Source organism: Apus apus, chromosome 9, assembly GCF_020740795.1.
Source record: "Apus apus isolate bApuApu2 chromosome 9, bApuApu2.pri.cur, whole genome shotgun sequence".
In the NCBI taxonomy this organism is placed as follows: Eukaryota; Metazoa; Chordata; class Aves; order Apodiformes; family Apodidae; genus Apus; species Apus apus.
In genome coordinates this window covers 17,985,060-18,008,015 of record NC_067290.1, presented here as the reverse complement: position 1 = coordinate 18,008,015, position 22,956 = coordinate 17,985,060, and the positions used below count along the sequence as shown (strand labels likewise).

The 22,956-nt window shown below is 47.0% G+C and overlaps 1 protein-coding gene across 1 annotated transcript in view; it reads left to right on the top strand.

Moving 5' to 3' along the window:
- The first annotated feature begins 9,455 nt into the window (after nucleotides 1-9,455).
- RYBP (RING1 and YY1 binding protein) overlaps nucleotides 9,456-22,956 on the top strand; it is a 40,448-nt gene continuing 26,947 nt past the window's right edge. The window contains exons 1-2 of the mRNA XM_051627556.1: nucleotides 9,456-9,622; nucleotides 10,545-10,670. Coding sequence (XP_051483516.1) covers nucleotides 9,591-9,622; nucleotides 10,545-10,670 — 158 coding nt within the window. The 5' untranslated portion in view covers nucleotides 9,456-9,590. The remainder of the gene's footprint in view (nucleotides 9,623-10,544; nucleotides 10,671-22,956) is intronic.

The following is a 22,956-nucleotide window of genomic DNA, read 5'->3' as shown; positions in this document are numbered from 1 at the left end:
TTTCCAATACCACTGGGGGAACTTGCAGTGACATTTTCTTTTTCCCCCCTTTCTATTTTTTAAAAAACAGACACCCCCACCCACCCCCCCTTCCCTGCTTTAATCACTTTAAAACAACCCTGGAGGAGCGAGACTAGGGTAAATAAATGTGGGAACCAGGGGAGTTCTTGAACTGTTGGGGAAATCAATATAAATCACAGAGTAACCTTGCCCTGATATCTTCCTTATCACCTCTGAGGCTCTACCTGCCTTTGTCTAACAACAATCTCAGTTAATTAGATAATTAATCTAATTATCTAATTAGGTGGAATCACTACTAGCGATTCCACCTAATTAGGCCGGTGGCTGCATCTCAGCAGCGGCGCTTCTCTCTTTCCGGCTAACCCTCCACCTTCTGCCAGGCCTGAAACCAGGCACTGACACAGTTCACAGCTCTTTGTTTGCTGTAACCAAAACCACCTGGAAATGCTCTTACATTTTCACTCAGGCTTTCCCTGAGTGAAAGCAAGGTGGCCAGTTGTAAAGTAGAAAAGGAAGCTCTCAGCACAAGATTAATTTTTTAGCAATGAATGCAGCAAGCTCTTCCATTTTTTTAATTCATTCTCCTGGTGTGAGATTAATTTTAGCTCTGAACACAGCAACCTGTTATGTTTGAATTGATCCTAGGGAAGCATATTGCTCTGAAGCTGGAGAAACAATGTAAGTAGCTTTTTTTTCCCCTTTATTTAGACAAGTTTAGCTAACTCATGGCTGTGGTCCCTAGCAGGGTCTCTTCCCCTGCAGAAATATGGGTTGTTGTCTCATTGCAGCTTTCCCAACCCATCCTATGTGCAATGGCATGAGAAGCCAGACAGAATTAAAACCAACCTAAGGCCACTGACCCCCCTGGCAGCAGAGTCCCAGGGCTTGTCTCTGCAGGGATGCTATGGCTGGCAGCACCACACTCATTTTAGACTGATGACAGCAGCACCACTGTGCCCTCAGGAGCCGTGGGTGCCTTTGGGCTGCAAAGCCACCATACAGTACTTGCAGGTTCTTTTCCCCTTAAAGCCCAAATTGGATTTAAGGGCATTTTTGCATGTTCCAAAACAATTTGGCAGCTGGCTGCAAAGGGGGCAGCCAGACTTGGCCCTGAGAGATCATTGTCCTCACATTTTGCACCCAGAGCTCAGCTTTCTCAGGATCCCACATTACCTACCGTTCTAAGTGCAAGAAAAGCCATTCAACATCTGAGCAGTCAAGACTCTTCCAGTGCAAGGAATGTCTTTTGGTTCATGCCATCACTATCAGCTGCTGGGGAGACTTGTTGGAGCCCCTTGATGTCTACAACCATGGCAGATACCACTTGGTGCTCAGGGAAGGAGACGCTGGGTTCAGAAATTGGTGCTGCGTGTCTCAGAATCCATGGGAACCCTGGCTGGAGCCTAGAGAAGATAAAATAGCCAGGTAGGTTCTGCAAAAGCATTTCTGCTGTAGACTGCTTCTCTCTTGGAAACTCTTCCTTCCTGCAGTGCTCCTAGGTTAATCTGCTGCAATAACATCCACACCTGTGACCTGGTTCTGGGGAGGGAGTCCTGCTCCTGCCTATATCCTCCTTCACAACAGTGACGATGGGCAACAGATTAATCCATGGCTTTTCATTTTGCTTTCTCTGTGTTTTGGTTTGGGGTTTTCTTTAAATAAATAAATATAACTGAAGCTCCATAAAATGTCTCCTTGGGGTAGTTTCATTTTTCTTTCAAAAAAAAGAGTAATATATATATTATTATTTTTTAACTGCTTGGAGCAAATTTCTCTCCGCATTCTCGTTTTGAAGCCCCCATATTGAGGTGTTTATTGCAGCACCATGAAAACCCGCATTTAGTTGAAACTTGGCAAATGTTTTTTGGCTTGAAGCAAGCTTTCTTTTGAAGGAGTTTGCTATTAGGTGTTTAAGAAGTTTTTTTTTCCCCTTTCTCTCTATTTTTCTTCTCAAAAAGCAACACGTTCCAGAACTGGGTTCAGAAACACTAGGCCAGCTCTGCAGAAGTGTGAGATTCAAGCACAGAGCTGCTGCCATTCATGCTTTTTTCTGACATCTGCTAAGGGGACAGGAGGAAGGGAATCCAGCTGTACTCTACAAGAAAAGGGACTTTTTTGTTGTTGTTTGGGTGAGTCCTGCGTAGTTGCACTCCCACCAGGTGCTGGTCATCCTAATGCCAGCTGCACAGAGCACAGCAGCTCGGAATGCCTGGAGCCAGGCCCTTGACATGCCCCAGGGCAAGGCAGATTTGCTGTAAGAAAATGAGTGTGCAGCAGTGCTGTTGTTCTCTGCCTTAGCTGTGTATGGAATAACGACATCCCTGGCAGGGTCTGGGATCATGTTTCAGACCCATTGGCGTAAATGTGGCTACTGCTGATGTGGTTTGTGCTGTGGCCTCAGTATCAATGACACAGTCCATACTTTGCTTTATACTCGCTTCCTTTTTTCTCTTTCAGGTGAGCAGACCCATCTTTTTCAATGTGAGGACACGTGGCCAGATAACAAGGTCGATCTAACCTGTGCTAATGAGCTGCATGTCCCACAGAGCCAGGAGCTGGAGCCACTTACATGATCTTCTGAAGGGCAGCAAGCCTTGCTTCATCCCTGCCCTGCATGGAGGACTCACTCTGAGGTGCAGGAGTGTGTGCACAGAGCTCCTCAGGGGAGGCTCTTTCACATCCCGTATTTCTGTGTGCTGGGGTGGGTGTGAGAGGAACACCCAGGAACCAGTGTCTGGCACCAGTGGGGAATGGCCATTGCTGAGCAGCATTGGGTCAGCAGCACTGGAACATCCTCTGCCCCTTTTCAGACCACCAGTAGGGCCACCCCTCATGGCCTTGTGTCTCCATATGGAGGTGGGCAAAGATCTCCAGAGAGAGCCAGGACCTTCCTGACACCTGAGACAGTTCCTAACCCTGAACCCAGAGGGGATTTCTTCTGAGAATCTGAAATATTGTAGACAAGGTTGGGTATTTTTCTTTTCCACTTCCAGTTTCTAGCAACAGCCAGAAGTGGAAGTACCAAAGTCTCAAAACCTGAGCCTGCTTTCTCTACCTCTGTGTCACAAACTCAGGAAGTTTGAAGAAATCTGATAATCACCCTTTTCCTTGCTTATTTATCAGGTTAGTGTGCCCCCAAGGGGGTTCCCAGTGCCCTCCCTGAGATGGCTCTGCCCACAGGACCATGCTGGCTGCCTGCCACAGCCGTGCTCACTAGAATAGGAAAAAATAGCATTGGTACTTTCAGTCAAGTCCTTCTGGTGCTTTTTCTATTTTTGCTCTCCTGTTGAAGTTTCCACAACAGAATTGTGCCTGTGCTGTCAAGATACCAAATTATTACCATGATTTTGTATCACAGATATGACAATTTCAGTGCAATACTTAGGAGACCTTGCTGGGACACCTGTGGTTGGACAAGTGTGACTTTGGCTCTGTCTGTGCTGGGGCTTTTTTCCATGACACATCATTTACTTAGGTGATGCAACTGCAATGTTGGCTTTTGGTTTCTTCTCTCCCTCGTGTTACGCTAATTGTTTTTTGTATTTTATTAGCTATTAATTTTTGACACTGTGCTCCCATGTATCATTGCTGTGCAGATGTTACACAGATCTATTTCCCATTTTCCGCTTGCTGTGTCTCATTAGTCTGTTCAGCAACTTTGTGTCTTTCCTCACCCCAGACTTCAATGTTTTACAAACTGCGTGGAGCTAGATGATGAAGGTGCTGGTTTCTTGCTTGCCAGCATCTAGCACAAAAGGGGGAGGCAGATTTGGAGACTCTGCTTGTTTCTATGGATAATAATCAATAAGACCCATTAGGGAGACAACTACATACATCACTAAACTTTGACCTCTGCTCTCCAGAGCAGTCCCAAGATGCCTATTCATACGGTGGTGACATCCAGATTGTGCTGTTGCTAAAGCCTCTTTGCTCGGGAAGGGATTACAGATTTAAATTGCACAGCCTTTGCTATCTGTGGGATACAGTGAGCAGGATGCTTAGCCAGGGCCTCTAGTTTTTGTTGGCTTTCTTTTCTGCTCAGCCAAGTTTTTCATTTAACGCTGTTGCACACAGAGATTTTTATGCCTCTCTACCTTTTGGGGCTGCTTTGTGCTCCTGTCTCTCTGGCATTTTAAGGGTTTGCAGACCCTGGAGATTCTTGGCACTGGCTGTAGCTTGCATATTGCTCCTCATCTTTCAGATCCTTTTTCTATTACGTGGTTCTTCAGCAGGCTGTTTCTGATAGAAAGGTTTTGGCTTGCTGCTTGAAGTTCCTGATAGTCGGCATTTGATCATTTGCTAATTCAGTCTAAAACTGTTTTCCAAAGAACTAATGAACGACTATCCTTAAATAGATTATATTAAAAAAAAAAAAAAAAAAGAAAAGAAAAAGAAAACTTTAAAAATACCCTTATTTCGCTGAAGAGAGGAAGTTTGAGTTTTCTGGGAGGAAAACCATGCATACCAAATTTAAAAGCAAACTGGAAATCCCTGAGTGTCTGAGAAATCCATTTCTAGGCACAAAAGCTGGATGAAGGGTTTTCTTCTCTATTACATCTTCTTCCCTTGAGAGAGCATCTACTGAGATCTGTTGGCTGGAAACAAGTCAGACATAATTATTTGGTGTGGGTGGGTGAGGGGGGAGAGAGAGGACTCTGCTGACAGCAGTAGGGTCTGACCTCAGCAGGATCACAGGGGCAGGAGGGTCTGTGTGAGCTGCTCCTCTGTGTGATACCTTCTGCAAGAGATCAAGGTCCATCTTTACAGTAACTGCCTTTGCTCCTTCCTAGTGAGGCTGTTTTTGTTTCTTGCTCCTCTGAAGGTTAGAAACAGATGCCTAGTTTCCAGCCTACATGTCCAGCACAGATCAGTTGTCCTCTTCTTTCTCGTCTTCTAACTCTTTTATTGCTGCAATGTGCTGCCTCCTTTTCCAGTGTGTTTTTTAGAGTGTTCAAATCTCCTCCCAGCCTTCCTTTCCCTAGGCTGAGGAATTTGAGTTTGTAGAGGCTTCTCTGATAAAATAGGCTTTCAATTCCTCTGACTGTCTTAGAAATTCTTCTCCATGCTTGTCCCAGCCTGAAAGTGTTTCTTTCATCCACTGGAGAATCATTTTGAGAACAGTAATTCCAACAAGCCCTGGCTGTGCACTGCACAGTGCCATTGTACATTTCCTTGTCTGCATTTCTCAGTACTTCTGATCCCCTCTGCTTGACACTGGCCTTTTCAGGAGCTGAGTCACACCAGTGGCATTTAAACACTAGAGAGGGGTCTTCTACCTCCTCTGTACAAAACCAATGAGCTTCTGCTCCAAATCAGAAAGTTTTACTGTGAACAACAAGCTACCTAAGTCAGTGGCACTGTATTTCATCCCATTCCTATTTGCTGTCTCTCAAATTCATTCTCTTCTTCCAATGTGACATTCTGCTTCTCATCTTCAACTTATTAGCACAGTCCCTTTTTTTCCCAGTGGAGTCACTAAGGAAAATAGCAAGTAATGTTCATCCCAAGGCAGTTTTTTTTGAGCAGCTCTACCAACAATCTTCCTCCAGCTCCATGGCTCTTGCTTCATCCCTTGCCAACTTTGCTATGCCCGTGCTCCCAGTTCAGCTAAAAATATCACATCTGAACGTGCATCTGAGTTAATTTCTCTTCCGCAATTATCAGTGAAGTCTCTTGGTGTCCCTGTATTAATCTGAGACAGTTGTTAATTCAGTATGTTTTGCTGGAGCATCTATGAACCGCTCTGGTGCACCAGGACCATCCATCAGCCAGATCTGTGTTTACACAATCCCTAGCGGAATGCTTTTCCCAAAATCTTACAAACTCAGCCTGGGCCATGCTTTTAAAGATGCTGTCAAGTGCTAAGTGAAATTCCAAGGGTAATTTCCCCTGACTTCTCACTGGTGTTGGCACCTGGGGCTGATGGCAGTTAGTGCTGTGCTTTGAGAGCAAGAGAGCGGTCAGTTGGCCAGCAGCAGCTCTGGCTTCCTGGTTTGGTATTTGTTTTGTGGTGAAGACTTCCAGGCTTCTGAGCCTAGGCTCCTGCTTCCTTTGCCAAGGATACTCTCATGGTATGGCAAACATTATGCTGCTTTCTGTGAAGTCTACTGACTTTCACACAGCTTCTTTTCTTTTCCACCCCTCGGTGTCTTCTGCTCATCCTGGAAACCTAGGGGGGCCAAACACGTTTAATCCCTCTTCAGCAGGATGGAGTGAAATGAATGCTGGCTGTTAAGATGCTCCAGAGTAGCTGGTTCACCATTTCTACCCTCAGTTGCTAATTTCCCTTTCCACCCACTTCTACTAAAAGGTGCTAATTGTGTGGTGATACGCAACTTCCCTGCCCCAGAGACAGCAGCATCACTTCTGATCCTTTTAGCTCTGCCTGAACTAGCAGCTCAGGACCTGTGTCCTGAGCCTGATTCCAACTCCTGTGCAACGAATTCCATATTAAATCCACAGATAAGTCCTTTGTCAGAGGTTAGACTTCAGGCTGTTCAGGACTGCTGTAACTTCTGAGAAGTTATGCACTTCTGATGCAGAATGACAAAAATGCATGTTTACCACAGTGACCAACGGGGCCGAGAGTCTCAAGTTAATATTTATGTTTGGCATTGAATCCTATGCACAAATACTGACTTTGGCTGCACACGCAGCATCCTGGTTTATTTTAAATCCATTTCTACTGATGGTCCAGGTGCAGGGAATCATCCCTGTGCTCTCAGCACCTCAGGTTTCAAAGGTCTCACCTTGCTGAAGAGGCTTAGCTCCGGGAGGAGCCTCCCAGCATCCCTGGCTGGCTGCTCGATGGAGGGCATGGATGGTCAGTTTGGACTGTTGCCTGTTTTCAGGGCTGAAGCAAAGAAGCAGGAGCAGCTGCAGCACTGCTGGGGTGAGGGATGGTTCAGGTGAGAAGGATGGCTCCGTCTGTCTCATCCCAGCATCTCCAAACCTGACACGAAGAAACACCCCACCAAGGCAGCTGTTGTTTAGATTGACTACTTGCAGCCCTGATTTCTGCCAATGGTTCCTGTTTTGGTGTGTCAGTGTCTGGAGGGGTCAACAGGGAAGTGCTGCCCATGGGACGCAGCATCCTACAAACTCTGGCTGGATCAATGTGTGAGACCACCAGCAGCCACAGTGCCCCTCCAGGAACTGTGCATGAAGGCAGAGACACCCAGCTGTGGTTCGAGGAGTGTTTAGCAAACTGGGAATGATCACCTCCCAGTGCGTGTACATGACTGAACACATGGGTTGTCACACAATCTTGAAAGTATTATTTGCTGAGGAAGGGAGATTTCTGGGGAAATTGATAATAAAGGATGTAGTAGGTTTTTGGAAAGAAAACTTTTTTCTGTGAAAATAGCGATCCTGAGACTTTTTTGAGGAGATAAATGGCTTTCTAAAAATGGGCCGTAGCTCCTTGGTGTGTCCACAATAACTTTCTTGGTGCCTGTTGCTCTCTTTAACACGGTAGCAGGGAGCTAAGGGAAGCAGCTGTGGCAGACAACAGGACTCAGACTGTGCCTAGACCTCCTCCCAGTTAAAAATGTCAATCCTTTCTGCCTTTCCGTGCTTCTTCTCAGGTTCTCCACTGACCTTGTCCCCAGACACCGGGGCTCCATGCTCACCAGACCCCGTGAGCACTGCTGAGTTACTGTTCCCACACAGATTCCCAAAGCAAACGTTACTGCTGTAATCTAAAAGAGCAAAAATGTTTGGAAAACAGCAGATGCAATGGGAAAATGACACTTCCTACATGTGATAATTGCACAACCTTAACTCTGCCCTTAGAATATGTCTGCTTCTCGCTGTATTGTTCGGGAACTTGTGTAGCTCAGAAAAAAGTCATTGGAAGTCTTTGTCTGTACAAATGGCAGTTAAATCGGTTGGCAAAGGGGCCAGCAAGGGTTAAATTACCTGTGTGGGGCTGGGAGGCTGGGTAGGGTAAGTGGATTACACGCAGCTATTCAAGAAGGAGAGGTGATGCTGTCAGCACGATTGGACTGTTAAAATGGGCATCAGTGGAGGGGAAAAAACCTCTGTGGCTTGTCAGTGAGTCCAAACCACTAAAGCTTTAAAGCGCAGGACACGGTTATGCTTCCCTCCTGTCATGGTAGGAGCACATCCCGCCTTAAGCCACTTACATTGTTTTGCTTTTAAAGTGGCGATTTTCTTTTTTTATTATTATTTTTTTTTCCTTTCCTTCAGCCGTCGGTTAACTTTGCTCAGACTCTCTCCACCCCTCGCCCTGCAACCCCGCAGCCACCCCTGCTGCCCGCGCTGCTCCTGACCTGGGGGTGGGTGTCACTCTTCCCAGCTGCGAGCTGGGAGCTCGGCTTTGTCACCACGGGGAGATGCGTGAAAGCGCGGCCAAAACATGTCTGCCCCGCAAGGCGTGTGCTAGCGCAGCCAGGAGCACTTGAACAAACTTTTGTCTCCCGTGATCACCGCCGCCCTTCCCGAGCTGCTCGTTGCCCCCTTCTCCCCACCCCGCTGCTGCGGCGGGGCCGGCCCCGGGTGACAAGCGGCTCGGGAAAGATGGCGAGGGCTCGGCCCCGCACGTCGCCGTCCCGCCCGCCGTGCCCGCGCTGCCACCGGCCCCGAGGGGCAGGGGGGGAGCAGACGGGCCAGATGCTTTTTGGGAAATGTCGCTTTTTGCCACCTTGCGAGTTTGGCAGAACCGGAGCCTGTGCGTTTGGCGTCGACAGGTCCCCGGGAGATGGATGGGAGCGTTTCTGAAGGGCAGGGCAGCGCTGCCCGGCTGCCTCTGCCTCCGCGCGGGCTGCTGACCTGACCCGAAGTGGAGACGGGGAAAGGCAACAGCCGAGCTGCTCGCGGAGGCACAGGGAGCCCGTCCCTCAGGTCAGGGCACGGAGCAGGAGCTCGTTCCCGGCTGCCCAACCCTACGGGGTAACTTCCAGGGCAGCGGCCCCGCAGGGCGAGGCCGGGTCCGGCCGCCGCGCTCTCACGGAACGGGCCTGTGCATCCCCGGTACCTGCCGCCCCTCCCGCTCCCGCCCCGCGGGCAGGACGGGCCCCGCGGCCGCAGCAGGCCCCGGCGGGGGACGGGCAGGCGACGAGCCCTCTGAGGGGGAAGGGACGGGAAAGGAAGGGGCCACCGCCGGCTGCGACGAGCCCGCCCTCCCACCGCGCCGGGCTCCGGGTGCGGGAGCAGCGCCCGCCGCGCCGAGGAGACGGAGGCGGCCCGAGGGGGCTCCCGGCCGGGGCTGGGGGGGGGTCGCGGCGGGGGTGGGACCCGGCGGGGGGCGGTGCCGCTCGGGGGGCGCTCCCCGCGCTCCCCCCGCTCCCCCCGGCGGGGCCGCCCCCATTGGCCGCGGCGCGGCAGCGAGCTCCGCCCGCCGGAGCGGCGCGGGGAGGGAGGGAGAGAGGAGGAGGAGGAGGGAGGGCGCCGGGCTGCGCTGCGCTGCTAGTCTGGAGCGGAGCCTGGCAGCGGCAGGAGCGGCGGCGCGGGGGTGAGGAGCAGCCGGAGCCTGCTGGACGGAGGCAGCCCCGTCCCCCTCCCCCTCGCCTCTTTCTTTGTGCGCAGGGCAGGGGCGGCCCCGATTCATGGTCATGGGCGACAAGAAGAGCCCGACCAGGTGAGCGAGGGCGCGGGGGGCGCGGGGGCGGGCGGGGAGAGGCAGCTAAGATGGAGGGAGCGCGGCGGGGGCCGCCCCTGCCCGCCCCTGCCCCGCCGGCGGGCCCGGCTCGGCGCTGGCGCGGCGGGAGGGGATGGCGGTGGGTAGGCCCCTGGCTGGTAGTTGTGTGCGTGTGCTCCGCCGCGGGGGAGCGGGGGGGCCGCGGCGGCGAGGGGCTCCTAAGATGGAGGGAGCCCGCGGGGAGGGGGCGGTGTGCCCGCGACCGCCCCGCCAGGTACGCGGGGGGCCGGGGCGGGGGGGGCTGCGAGCGGGGAGGGAGGGGGTTAGGCTGCTAAGATGGAGGGAGCGTGGAAGGGCAGCAGCAGCAGCAGCAGGAGGAGGAGGAGGAGTGCCGGTGTCTCCCTGCCTGCCGCCGGTGCCAGGGCTGGTCTGGTGTGAGAGCAACCATGGCGGCTCCGCTCGCTCGCCCTCCCGCTCCGCGCACTCGCTGCTCCCAGACAAAGGGAGGTTTAACAAGGTGGAGGAGGGAACGCGCCTCCCAGCCTTCAAACTCTCCCACCCACCCTTCCTCCGGGGGAGGGGGGCGGCCCCCGCCGGGGGAGGCGGCCGGCCCGGCCCGGCTGGGCTCAGCCCGGCCCGGCTGGGCCCTCCCGCGGCGCGGGGCCGGGGGCGGAGCGCGGTGCCCCCCCCGCACCGCCCCCCCGCACCGCCCCGCACCTCCGGGCGCCGGCCCCGGTAGGTGTTTGTCGGCTGTTCCCGGGCGCGGGGGGAGAGCAGGCGCTGGGTTTCGGGGCTCTGTAACATGGTTTCTCATGTGTGTGTTTTCTTTCTCTCCTCCTCCTCTCCCTCCTCCTCCCGCCGCCTCCCTCCTCCTCCCCAAACACACACGTACGCACACACGTTTCCCCTCGCCCTCCTCAAGGCCGAAAAGGCAAGCCAAACCTGCAGCCGACGAAGGCTTTTGGGATTGTAGCGTGTGCACCTTCAGGAACAGCGCCGAAGCCTTCAAGTGCAGCATCTGTGATGTCAGGAAAGGCACCTCCACGAGGTACGTCCGCACCTCTCGCTCTACGCCTACTTGTTGATTTTTTTCGTTGTTGCCTGGATATCGGCTGGTTGCATCCCCCCTTCCCCCCGGGATGCAGTCCCTTCTGTCCCTATTCAAAAGCTGGTGGAATGCAAAGATTCTCTTTCAAGCGTTTAATTGGAGCTGGAAGACATGTTTGGTGGATGTGGCAGCAACCTGGATCTTTTTGTTGTTCTGTGCGTTTTTGTTGCTGATGTGCGGAGGGCTTCTTGGAGATCTGCAGCCGGCCAGAAACGTTCTGTCTGTGGGCTGGGGCAGATGGTTTTCTGTGTTTTGGGTGGATATTTACCTGTGTTTTCTGCAGAAGTAGAAATGATTGAGTATTAGGGAGCGAGGAAGGAAACGGCTGAAACTAAAGATGCCATGAGAACAACAGCTCCCTTCCTGAGATGTTGATCTCTTGGCGTCTGTTGTCATCCAAAAGGAATTGGCTTTGTGCTCAGTGTGGGAATGGTGTGGATTTCTGAAAGCTTGAGCTGTCAGGTCTCTCTGATTGCCTTGTGCTGAGTAACTGTGAAAGTCTTTATGAGATGGTGAAGCTGACATACAGTAGTTAATCTCAAAAAGAAAAACCTCAATCCAAAAAACTTGCACTCTGCCAGTCAGTGGGTTCAGAAAGTTTGTCCTGGAAATATCAGTTGGCACTGAAACAGGTGTGTGGTGCTCTGCCTTTTCTTTCTTTTTGTGATTTGTTCTGCCTTGTTGACGTCTGATTTTGCTCATATTGTATCTTCCAAATTTGAGTTCCCGTTGCTTTGCTCTGCCAAGGAGGTCGTCCGTAAGATTTCCATTGTGACAGGCATCATTTTCCTCCTCTGAGCAGAGCAGCGCTCTCACCAGCGGGCTGTTCGCGTGACTTGGCTGTCTTGCCTTGATTGACAAAGGAGGTGAAAGCGTGTTTGGTTAGTTATTGTTTGCACTGAGTTTTGGACAATGTGAAGTGCCTACGTTTCTAATGGGGAGCATGCTTTTGGGCCACTGAAACTGAGTTGGGGCGACTTGAGTGCTGTAGTGCTTCTACTGCCTGTTTTATGAGGCGCGTCCATTATAAATATCTCTACACTTTTTACAAAATATGCAGGGGTGTTGAACTTAATACAGTTTTAAATAGCATAATTAAAGCGTTCAGTAAGGTCAAGCTTTTGGGACGGCGGTGTTCTCTATGCACCTACAGCTGATTCTTCTCTGGTTTTGTTCGGTGTTTTGTCACGCAGCTAAACCTCCCACAGCAGGTGGAGGTGTCTGTTTCCTTGGCTTTCCTGTTGGCTCAGGTGAAACACGGTGATCTTGCAGTCTCCTGGTCTTCAACCCTGCTGCTACAGCCCGTGACCGTGCAGTCACCACAAGTGCTCTCAGCCTCACGTCAGGTGTGTGCACGGGTGGTTGCAGGAGGAGAGCCTGAGGGAGGCACAGGAACCCGAACGGGTTGGATCTGGTATCAGATTCTATCCCTTTTGTTTGGCCACCATACTGAGGTTCATTTTGAGAGCAGCAACTTTCTCTTGCATGACCTTTTAAAATTTTTTTTTAAAATTACAATTTTCAAACTGTTTATTGAGGTAGTGGAATGTTTTGCCTTTTAAAGGGCCATTAAGAGGGAGAGCAGTAGATGATTTCAGGTTAAGAGCTGTAGCCTTGCTTGCAGATGTGATCCTCGGGTCTAGAACGTGGTACTTCCATTTAGCTTTTAATGGACCCTTATGAATGGCTTCTAATTTTAATTCATTTAATTCATCAGCTTTCTATTCATTTTTGCAGCTTTTAAAATTGCTTTTGTTTGTAGAATTTGAGAAAGTATTTAAAATATTCAATGGACCATCATGTATTCTTGCATATTTATTTAATTTATGATAAATATAGCTGAAAGCAGGAGTGATTGAAGGCTGTGAGTGAGCGTCATATGTTGAGAAGACCTGGAAGGTCAGAGTTCTTTGTTGTGGTGTTTCTTTGACTGTTACAGTATGTGACGTATGAGTTCACGCTGGGGAAGTTCTTCAGAATTTTTAAAATAAATGACTGATGTAAAGATACTCAACGAGTTATGATTGATAATTTATTACTTGAAATATAAGGTGTCGGATGAGCTTGACTTTTTAAGTTGCAATTTGACAAGTTGATGACACTTTTCCACATTGAAGGCTGCCTCGCTTTGTTAAGGCTTCAGTAACACTTATCGGAAATTTATCAAACTCGTGTTTTAAAAAACTCAACCAAGTAGTGAAAGACATGCATTGTAGATGTAGTGAGGCAACTGTTCTTCATCAAATTACTGTGTGCAATTACAGTATGCCCAGTTTTTTTATGAAGATCTGGTATGACCTACTTTCCCCCACCCCCCTCGACTGGTGAAGCCAGTTGTTTGCTGTAGAATTTGCTTTGGCTGATAAATTTTCTCTAATTTGAGAACTAGTTAGGACACTAGCTAATTCTCACTGTGTGTATATTTTTTCAGACTCAGTTTAATCTGTTGGTGTCTGGAAGGGGTGGCTGGCAGCAGTTGGGAGTTTTACTTTGTCAGATCCAACCATCCCCTTTCTCTAGGATCTCATAAAAGAAGTTTCAAACACGGTGTGTTTGAGTTCACCTCCCAGGTCAAAACCACCATAGATGCTAAACAGTCAAATCACACCTGAATATTTTTTCAAGGGGCTGTTTATAAATATTTTAGTTGCACTTTTAAATAAAAATGAGGTCAAATCCATCTCAAGAGAACTGGGAGTTGTCGTGCAAAGATTACATTAAACCTATAGTACTTAGTGAATACTAGATTTGTTACAGTATGTCACTAACTCCCTTTCTTCAGCTTCATTCTTGCTATTTTATGGTTAAACTTTATTACACTCTATTTAGGCAAGTATATTGAGTTTTTCTATGGTTTTCCTTCTGTGAGGGTCATGGCAAAGATACAAATGATGTTCAACACAACAATTAGTTGGGCAAGGTGATGGTTTAACAGGCTAGCTTGGGAGCGAGGGATGGTAAGGTGTTTGCTGGGGTGTACAAGACTCTTTTCTTTGCCTGAGGTTTTTGTGTTGGTGTAACCGTGCAGTGAACTGGTGCTGCTTCCACTTGTGTCCTGCAGCTCTTCTGGTGGGTTGCTCTGGTATAGCCCCACTAGCTTCTTGCACACAGGAGAAGGCTTGAATTAAAAATTCTGCGGGGAAGTTTGCTCCACAGACATGCGTTCCCTTCCAATACTCATTATTTCTTCAAAGACAGGGAAAGCTTACTTTGGATTTCCTAGGAATGTGAGGGCAGAATTTGGCCTTATATTTCCCGTGATGGGGAGCTGTGAATTCCTATTTGAGGGTAGATGACGGTTCCCTGCTTCCATTTGTTTTTAATAGTATTCTTGCTCCTCTTTCCCTTTCATTCTCTTTTGTTAACATTTGTTGTGCTCCTTTACACCTCTTCTTGTAGCTTCCTCTCTCCTCCCAGACACAGCCATACAGAGGTTTTTTTTGCATGGGATTGCTTTCAGGCATCGTTGTGAAGGAGAATATTTCCCCCCTTCCCTGTGATTTCACAGAGATAGTTATTATTTTCTGAACCTTTCCTGGATAAATATACAAGTGGTGCATGGAGTTCTTTGATGTTAATTTTTCTCTGACTCTAGGATAAGTGCTTTCCTTGTCTGAGCTTCATGAATGTGCCTTGATTACAGAGAAATGCACTAAAAAAAAAAATCAGTGGAAGGTGCAAGAGCAACAGCTGGATGTCTGATGTGAAAATTAACGAAACAGTGGGACTTCGTAGTACAACATTAACAATTTGTAGTATGTATGTTCTCTACAAGGCATACACTTAATAAGCATGTCAGTTGTATTTGTTGCTAATACCTGTGTATCCAAAGTGCGTAATCTGGAGACTGCATCAAGTGGTTTGAACATACCTTTCATTGTGGAGGGCTCAAGGAGTACACATCAACCGTGTTTCACTCTTCTGCTGCTGAAAGTATTCATCATAATATTAAAATGAGTTTTCTCTTCTGTGTGGAACAGGTATCTTGGATACATACTGGCCTTCATTCCCCATCAGTTCTCCAGAAAATTCCTTTCCATATTGGCAGGATCTAATTAGCACCTTAAAGGACATAAACTGCTGTTGATGTCACCATTAAAAAGTATTCTCTTGTTCTGCATCCGAGCTGGGCTGACCAGAATAGACACCAGATACTCCTACTATTCATGGAATGAGGAATCAGGCTCATGATCCTGACTTCTCTACAACTAATACACACCCTGCTTATTTGCGATGTATTTTTGGAGGACTGTTTTTCTAAAGGTGATTGCTGTGATATGTAACTGTGGTGTGGGTTAGGAACAAAGTGGTTTCATTTTATTATTTCAAATTAATTAGCTTTCACCTGCATTAAGGTGGGTTTATTTAGCACCAAAACTGGCCTTCAGGTGGGTTACTTGCTGTAAAAATGGTGTATGTGACTTGCCTGGAAAAAGCTGTTGAGGAAGGGATGTTGGTGCCCTTAATCTGGAATACTGGTTTTACTAATTTGCCCTTTAGATCTATGGTTAAATCATCCCTATTTTTCCTGTTATTGCTGAAGTTAAATGGCATTTGGATGAGGTGGGGTGGAACATGGTCTGTACCAGCCTGGGGTCATGCCAGTGCTCCACTGGGCCATCCAGATCCTAAGGACATGTCCCCTTGAGGGCTGCTTTGTTGCTAATGGTTGATGAGAACAGTAACTCTGCATAGGTAGTTGTGAGTGCTTGAATGCACTATTACCTATTTGCAAAATATTGGCCCACATGCAAGGAGTTCTTCAGACCTCTCTTGTCTCATACCTTGTTTACCAGCACTGTCTAAAAGTTTACAGCAAACCCTGGATTCTGGGGCTGTGGTCTGACAATACACTGAGTTTGAATTTATGAGTCATACCCCAGGTGCCTCAGGCATGTGGTCCATGGTGTGGATCCATTATAATTCAACTACTGGTACAGATTCATGCCACGCTTGTTTTTTTTAACTAGCACAGTTAGTCTGTGGGACTTAAGCTGAGCAGATGAAGCTGGTCAGCTTCACATCAGCTATTGACTGTCATCCTGGTGCAAGCATAACACTGGCATAAGATCTGTGTCTTGTACTTGAGCTATTTGAGAGAAATAAGAGTTGTGTCCTGATTTGCTCTTTGCTGGAGTTTGGCTCTGGCATTAATGATCTCATTACCATCACCCCAGGATTTCTCTTGGGTCTCAGCACCTCTGGGAAATTGTTCGTAGCAGGAAGGATCCTCAGTGTTGATGTGCAGCACCTTGGCAATACCTCTTCACTATGGCTGCCAAATTAGGGTGCCTGGAATGCTGTAGGTGACAAACACTGTAGGTACTGTGGTGGCTGCTGTGACTCACTCTCCTTCTGCCACTCAGGTAGGATCCTCTTAAGGAATAATAATTCTCCCTGTTAATGGTGGTTTTTTATTAGGGATAAAAAAAGTCTTTAAATAATGTTCTAAAATCTGCAGTGTGGATAAGGTATGTTACGGTGTCCATGTGGGTTACTTATGTGGATGGTAAGGTTTAAAGATCTATCTCTGATTTCTGTTGGAGACTGTTAAAAGATCTAATTGATAAGCTGCGACACTGAGCGCGTTAATCTATCACTGATAATGTGCAGCATGGATATTATTATATTTTCCCTTCCTCCATACACTGCATAGACAGCAATCTAAATCAAAGTGTGTATGTGTGTGTAGGAGGAGAGGGCTGTAAACAGACACTGCATCCACTGGGTGCTGGCCTTGGCTCTCAGCAGATCCTCGTGAGCTGGTAGGCAGAGGAGTGCCAAGCAACTTTTCTCTGCGTGCCTTTCTTAGTTGCCCTGATTGTTTCACGTTCCCGTCAGCTGGTTGTGGAGGGGCTGCTGCATTTGCACAACTGATGTGTGTGTTTGCACCCCGGGGTGGGTTTATCTAGTAGGTAGAACCATGTATGAACTAGGAATAGAAAAGTGTGCAGTGTAGACCAGGATGAAAGCTGAGAGGAGGGAGGTGGTGGATGTGAAGTGTGGTTCCCAGCAGCCACCCTTGAATTGCTGGGATCTTGGCTCGCTGTTCTGTGCTGTGTGTTAGTGTCCCCAGCAGCTCTTGGTGCTGTGGGGCTGATTTGGCTGAACTGTTAGGTCCTGGAAAGCAACACATGGGACCCAAGATGGGATGAAGGCTGGCAGGTAATGTGCTATGTACAGGGTGGATTATTTTAGGTGGCTGCATCAGTTTCTGTGCTAGAGACTGGTAACTCTGCCTGTAACTGCAAGAGTGATCGTGAATCAGGTGTCCCTTGTACTCTGGCTGCTGCAAGACCTGCTTAGTGTTTGCAACGTGAATTAAATGGCTTTGCTGTTGGTAGACCCACTGTTCCTTGTTGCAGTGCTGCTCCTTTGCTTCCTGCTTCCTTGGGCTTGAATGAACAGATGGATCCTTCCAGGGTGACTTGGTGAGAACCACAGAAGTTCACAGCACTTCACAGAATCACAGAATGTTAGCGTTTGCAAGGGATCTTGAAAGATCATCTAGTCCAACCCCCCTGTCAGAGCAGGATCCCCTAGAATAGGACACACAGGAACACATCCAGGTGGGGTTTGAGTATCTCCAGAGGAGGACACTCCACAACGTCTCTAGGCAGCCTGTTCCAGTGTTCTGTCATCCTCAGAGGGAAAAAGTTTTCCCTTACATTTACGTGGAGCCTCCTATGCTCCAGGTTGCACCCATTACCCCTTGTCCTATGATTGGACATCACTGAGAAGAGCCTGGTTCCATTCCCCTGACACCCGCCCTTGGTCTCCCTCAGGTTCCTCTTATCCAAGCTAAAAAGACCCAGCTCCCTCAGCTTTTCCTCATAAGGGAGATATTCCACTCTCTTCATCTACTTTGTGGCTCTGCACTGGAGTCTTTCAAGCAGTCCTGCCAGTGTGCAGGAATATGGCAGCGGGGTGAGAGATCAGGCTTGCAGCATGAGAAGTGAGAAGGATGTTCTCTGCTTGTCCTTTATTACGTGCATCTCTCCTTGTTGGTGCAGTTCTTTCTTACAAGGAAACCCATTGACCTATTTTGCGGGATTTCGGGTGGTTCTGTAGGTTAGTGGGTTCCAGTCCTGCAATGTAGGTCCCTCACAAGGTGTGCTGGAGTTTCGTTATGCATGACTCTGATCTGGAATGTAAGGTTCATACAAACTCTTTCCGTGGCCGTATCTTGGAGCTGAATGTTACATCTCTCTCTGTGCTGGCCTCCTTCATGACGCAAAAGGAGAACTCTGGGCCTTCCCAGAGACAAGGGGTTTTGAGGGTTTGTGAGGATTTATTTACAGTGTGTGTGTTTCAGACAGGTAAGCGCAAATTACCTTTATTGCCACTTCATGTTTATTGAGGACACAGCAAAAAAAGCAGACCACGAGTACTGAGTAACCTGTGCATGCTGCCCTAAGCAGATGTGCAGGATTACACAATATGACAGAAATAATGTGGAAATGCCTCCATTACATTTATGTAAGTTCCTTTTGCAGCTGACACATGCTAAATACATTGATTATCTCTTTGTGCAGACAGATTTTCTTTACATCAGCCAAAGCTCCTTTCACACTTTCTTGGTACATCTGGAGGTACGACCAAATCCTTAACATCTCTCTTCCCATAAGCCAGCTATTAATTAGGTGCATGTTCTTTGTAGCAGAGTGCTAATTGGTGCATCAACAAATTCTCTGCCTGTTAAACATTGGAAAGATTTAATTCTGACTGGCTCAAATATAAATGAGAAGAAAAAGCATCACATCTCATTGCTGACCTAGTGGGTTTTGTTTGACTGTTCAGTGACTCGATATCTTCAGAGTCAGGTGTATCCTGACTCCTTCCCAGAAAAAAACTAACTGGCTAAAACTGGGCATTGTTTTGATAGTATTTGTTACTGAGTATTTTATTATTATTAACACTGCCTGTATTCCTGAAAAAATACACCTACAACAAATCTGCCGTTAAGTAATACTGGAAATGAATGAGAAAAAGAGGTTGTAGAGGATCAGGTATGGTTGTATGGGTCATGAAACCAGGGGACCTGACTCTGAACTGTATGTCTTACTTGAGACACTGGCCTGGGATTGTGGAGTAACCCCCTATGCTACAAGGATCAAAGCATGAAAAATTTGTAATTATGTTATTTACTGTAGAAGCAGAAGTTTTGTAATAGTCAAACTGATTTTAACCTTCTGACTGATTTTGAAGCGTACATTTTATGGCAATTTGCTGAGAGCTGAAATGTTCCATATTTAAGTAAGCACAGTGTATGTTTTATGTCAGTTGCTATATGAAGGTGCAAACTTCCAGAAGCTATATTTACAACATACATAGGAATATGTTCAGGAGTTCTAGAATATTTGGTTAGAGGATCTCATCAGATTGGTTGTCTTTAAATAAAATGGAAGCAAAACAAGTCAGTTTTTGGATTCTGTTTAGGGGTAAACAAGGAATAAATGTTTAGACGTGTTTGCTCAAGCAGATTGTTCTTTGGGATTTCAGAGTTATGATAGATTGCTTGTAACATGCAGAGGTACTAACTGAGACAAAATATCTTGCCTGAGATAAAGCTGCCTTCTCATTTATATTGTTAAGTTGACAGATGTGAGACTGATTATGATCTGGAATATTTTTCTTGAACTAAATTATTTTTGGGCGGGTGTAACTATGCCCAAGTAATTAATGTGCAACTGAACACGCTGAAATCGGGGAGGTGGATGGAGGATGTAGAAGTATGAGGATTTGGTGGCCTCAGTGATGTTGCAAAGTTGACCAGAATGTTGCCCAAGGAGTTACCTACCACCTGTGCTGTGGTTCTGCTCCTGAATGTTTTGGATTTATAGGGGTAGCTCTTAACTGAATACGTTTATTACCTTTTATAAATTGCATTATCTATGTACTAAATTAATATAAGGAAAGATTTGTGTTTTCTTTCACTTGTATTTGCAGATGTCAGTGGGGATAATAAAATTTTGGTTTGATTTGAGCCTGTGTAAAAGAGGCTGGAATTCTTCACCCTTTAGCAAATAAACTAGCTAAATATCCTTCAGTTTTAAGTTGATCAATGGTAGGTGTTAAATCCCTGTGCTTAATTAAAAAAAAATACCTAGATGAGCAGAAGGACATAAATCTTCCTTGTCCTGGTTGGACAAAGCATGCATATATATGTTCAGGTTGCTGGAAATGTCTTTCTGCTGCAACATTTGGCTCTAATTATATATCTCAGAGCTCTTATTCTGAAAGTGCTTTCACTGTTTTTTCAGCAGTGGTACTGAGCACTTTCTCTTCCTGAGATGAGATTTCAGTGAGAGAGGTAATACATTGATGGACGATGGCCCTGTGATGGAGTCAATCAGCCAGTGCAGTCATTTGTCTCCTGGGGATACAGGGTAGAGCACATCATTAGCAGCAGAAGGGGAGGCTTCCCTCTGCAGTGTGAACACTGCTGGGGAGCTCTGGTTGGAGCCTGTTTGCTGCTGTTGCTCAGTTATTACAGGTGCCTTCTGGAGAGCAAAACGTTTTCATTTGTTATCTCCAACGGTCATGGGTGTGGATCAATTTAAGCAAAATATTTAATAAGCTCTAGGAGATGTTTCCAGTTCAGCATAGTATTAGCAGTTTGTGAATCTGTATTGCCTTAAACTTCTGAATTATTTTGGGGAAATACTGTGCATTTTATTGGTTTTACACACAAGTAGTTTGACTCGTGTAGGAAAGACTGGCAGCTGCCTGGTGCCAGCGTGGGATTTGAAGGATATGGTGTGTCTTAATCAGAGAAGTGTGGAAAGTGAAGAGGGTGGGATGTGGAAGTTACTCTAATAGTGTCTGACAGTGCTGGTGGGTTTCTGTCAAAGTGGAAGATGAAGCATGTGGGTGATTTGTCTGAGGGACAGCTGGGTGGTGTGCTGGTCTGTTAGCTGAAAGGTGCCTTGGTGTGCTGTAGGTGGTGGGCATCATCCAAATTGACCCAGGGATGGCAAATTAACCTGCAAGTGGCTGTTCCTCCATGGCTGCTTTGCTCCTTTTGTGGCTCTTCTCTCTTGTTGGAGGTGGTCCCATGAGGAGCAAGCATGGGCTTTCCCTAGGGGTGGGCAGGAGCACTCCTGTTACAGGGCACAGGGCTGCAAACCTTGCCAAAGCAGGAACTTGGTGTCCAGAGGTGGTGAATTCCCATGTGGCACATAATAAAACTAACAATGTTTGCAAAAAGGTACTATCCTAGATGGCTGGTGGGTGTTTCTGTGTATGTGCCTGTGCTCTGAGCAGGGAGGTGGCAGCTGGGGCACTGCCTGTGGCAAGGACTCTTTCTCCAACCCCTTTTAACTTGCTGTAACTCCAGACAGTTAGGTGACTTGCGTGCATAGGTTTAAATGTCTGTAAAGTGAGTGTAGTGAGAAACCTCTACCACATACGGCTTATAGGAGGTTAAGGTAGTTTGGAAAACACTTTGAAATCCTGAAATCTCTTCTCAAAACCAGCATTTTAAGTCAGACTTACAAAACAATGGCACTGGAGGAGTGTCACAGCTGTGAGCTGCTTGGGTGTTAAAGGCATGGGATTGTTAAGAGTTGTACAATTTTACATGTGGGTTAGCAGAGTAAGGAACATGCATAGTCATGAGTGTGTGAATACTGTTCTCTGGCAGCAATTAAGATCATTAATTAGAAGTACTTATTACCGGATGTGACTCAAGTTAGTTGTTAAGTTGCTTAACTTCTGAGGTCAAAAAGATCTAATGCATCTATGACAAGTGTTATTAGCATCTGTGGGATGGCCAGGCTATCCACAGGGACAGTCTGTAATACCAGAGCACAAACTGTGTCATTTTGAGGCTCATTAAATGGCTTATTGACAGTGACAGTTTTGCAGCACCTCTACAAGCTGGGACCATGTATTTGCATTCAGAAGTTTAGACCTGTGAAGGATTCATTAAGGCTCCTAGGTTGCATCAGCTGGGAATGTACAATGGTATGCTGGGAATTTACACTGCTGCCCTGAGATTCTCTATTATTCAACCAGCATTTGAAGAAGCAATAGTGAAACTTTATAATAAACAAAAGCTTCCCTCTTTGTATGACGAGGATGACTTTTTTCCCCATTACAAATTAACTAAGTGATACAAAAATCAGCAAACAACAGGGAGGTAGAATGTGATGCCTGTACACTGCATATCTGCTCTGTAAACGTTTGGGAGATAACACCTTAATGTTCAGTGTATGCATTTACAAGGACTTAAACTGTGAGGACAGTCTTGTGGCTTGTGCTTGGGAGAGATGTTACCTCTTCCAACACCCGGGCATGTCAAGCAAGTAATGGGAAAAGGTCCATAATGAGGTACCTGTTACAGTTCTCTGTCAATTCTCGGGGTTTATCCTAGTGTGCAGGCAGGGTGAGAGATAGCACCTAGCAACAGTGCAGGTTTTTTCCCCCAGCTCTTTATTTTTTCCCCTCTTGCAGTCTTTTTTTTTTTTTCCTGCACTGTAAGCCAGGCTGACTTTTCCTACTGGCACTCTGAACTCAGAGCGATGAAATTGTACAACTCTTTACTACACTTGCTTGTTTTAAAAACCTGTCACAAGCATGAGTAGTTTGTTGTGTTTTATTTTTTTTTACAGAAAGACACATAGCTTAAGGAAACAGGTTTACTTAGTCATGGATGTGGGAATATGGATGCTAAAATTAGTTTAATAACAGTTGGTTGCTTCATTTCTGAGTGTGCTGGCATTTGCAATTCTGCCTTCAATCTACAGGTAGTTGATGCTCGCGGAGAATGTGACCTTTTGCTCTTTGCATTGATTTTTGTGAATTGTGTCCAGAGGCTGCTGCAGAACTCTGTCATCAGCTGCAAGGGCTGGATCAGGCCTCAGAGACCAATACATTGAGAACAAAGAGAATAAGTTGACATGAAGCTTAACACAGTTGTTTTTCGTGATCTTGCTTTGTTCTAAGACTATTTTTTTTCCAGGGAGGTTTTTTTTTTTAATAGAGAAAAAAGAATTGAGAAATGAGTTTTATTGTATAAAACCCTACATGAGACTTACAGGGTGAGCTTGGTGTGTGTCCGTGTAAGTGGAGGTCCCCTCAGGCTGCTTGTTGCTCTCAGTTGTTCTGGAACCTCTGCAATTTGAACAGGGGCTGAGACTGATAAAACTTTGGATCTGTTTTGTATAAAACTTTTAGGGTTTTTTTTGTTTCTTTGTTTGTTTGTTTTTAAAGTAAGATGGTG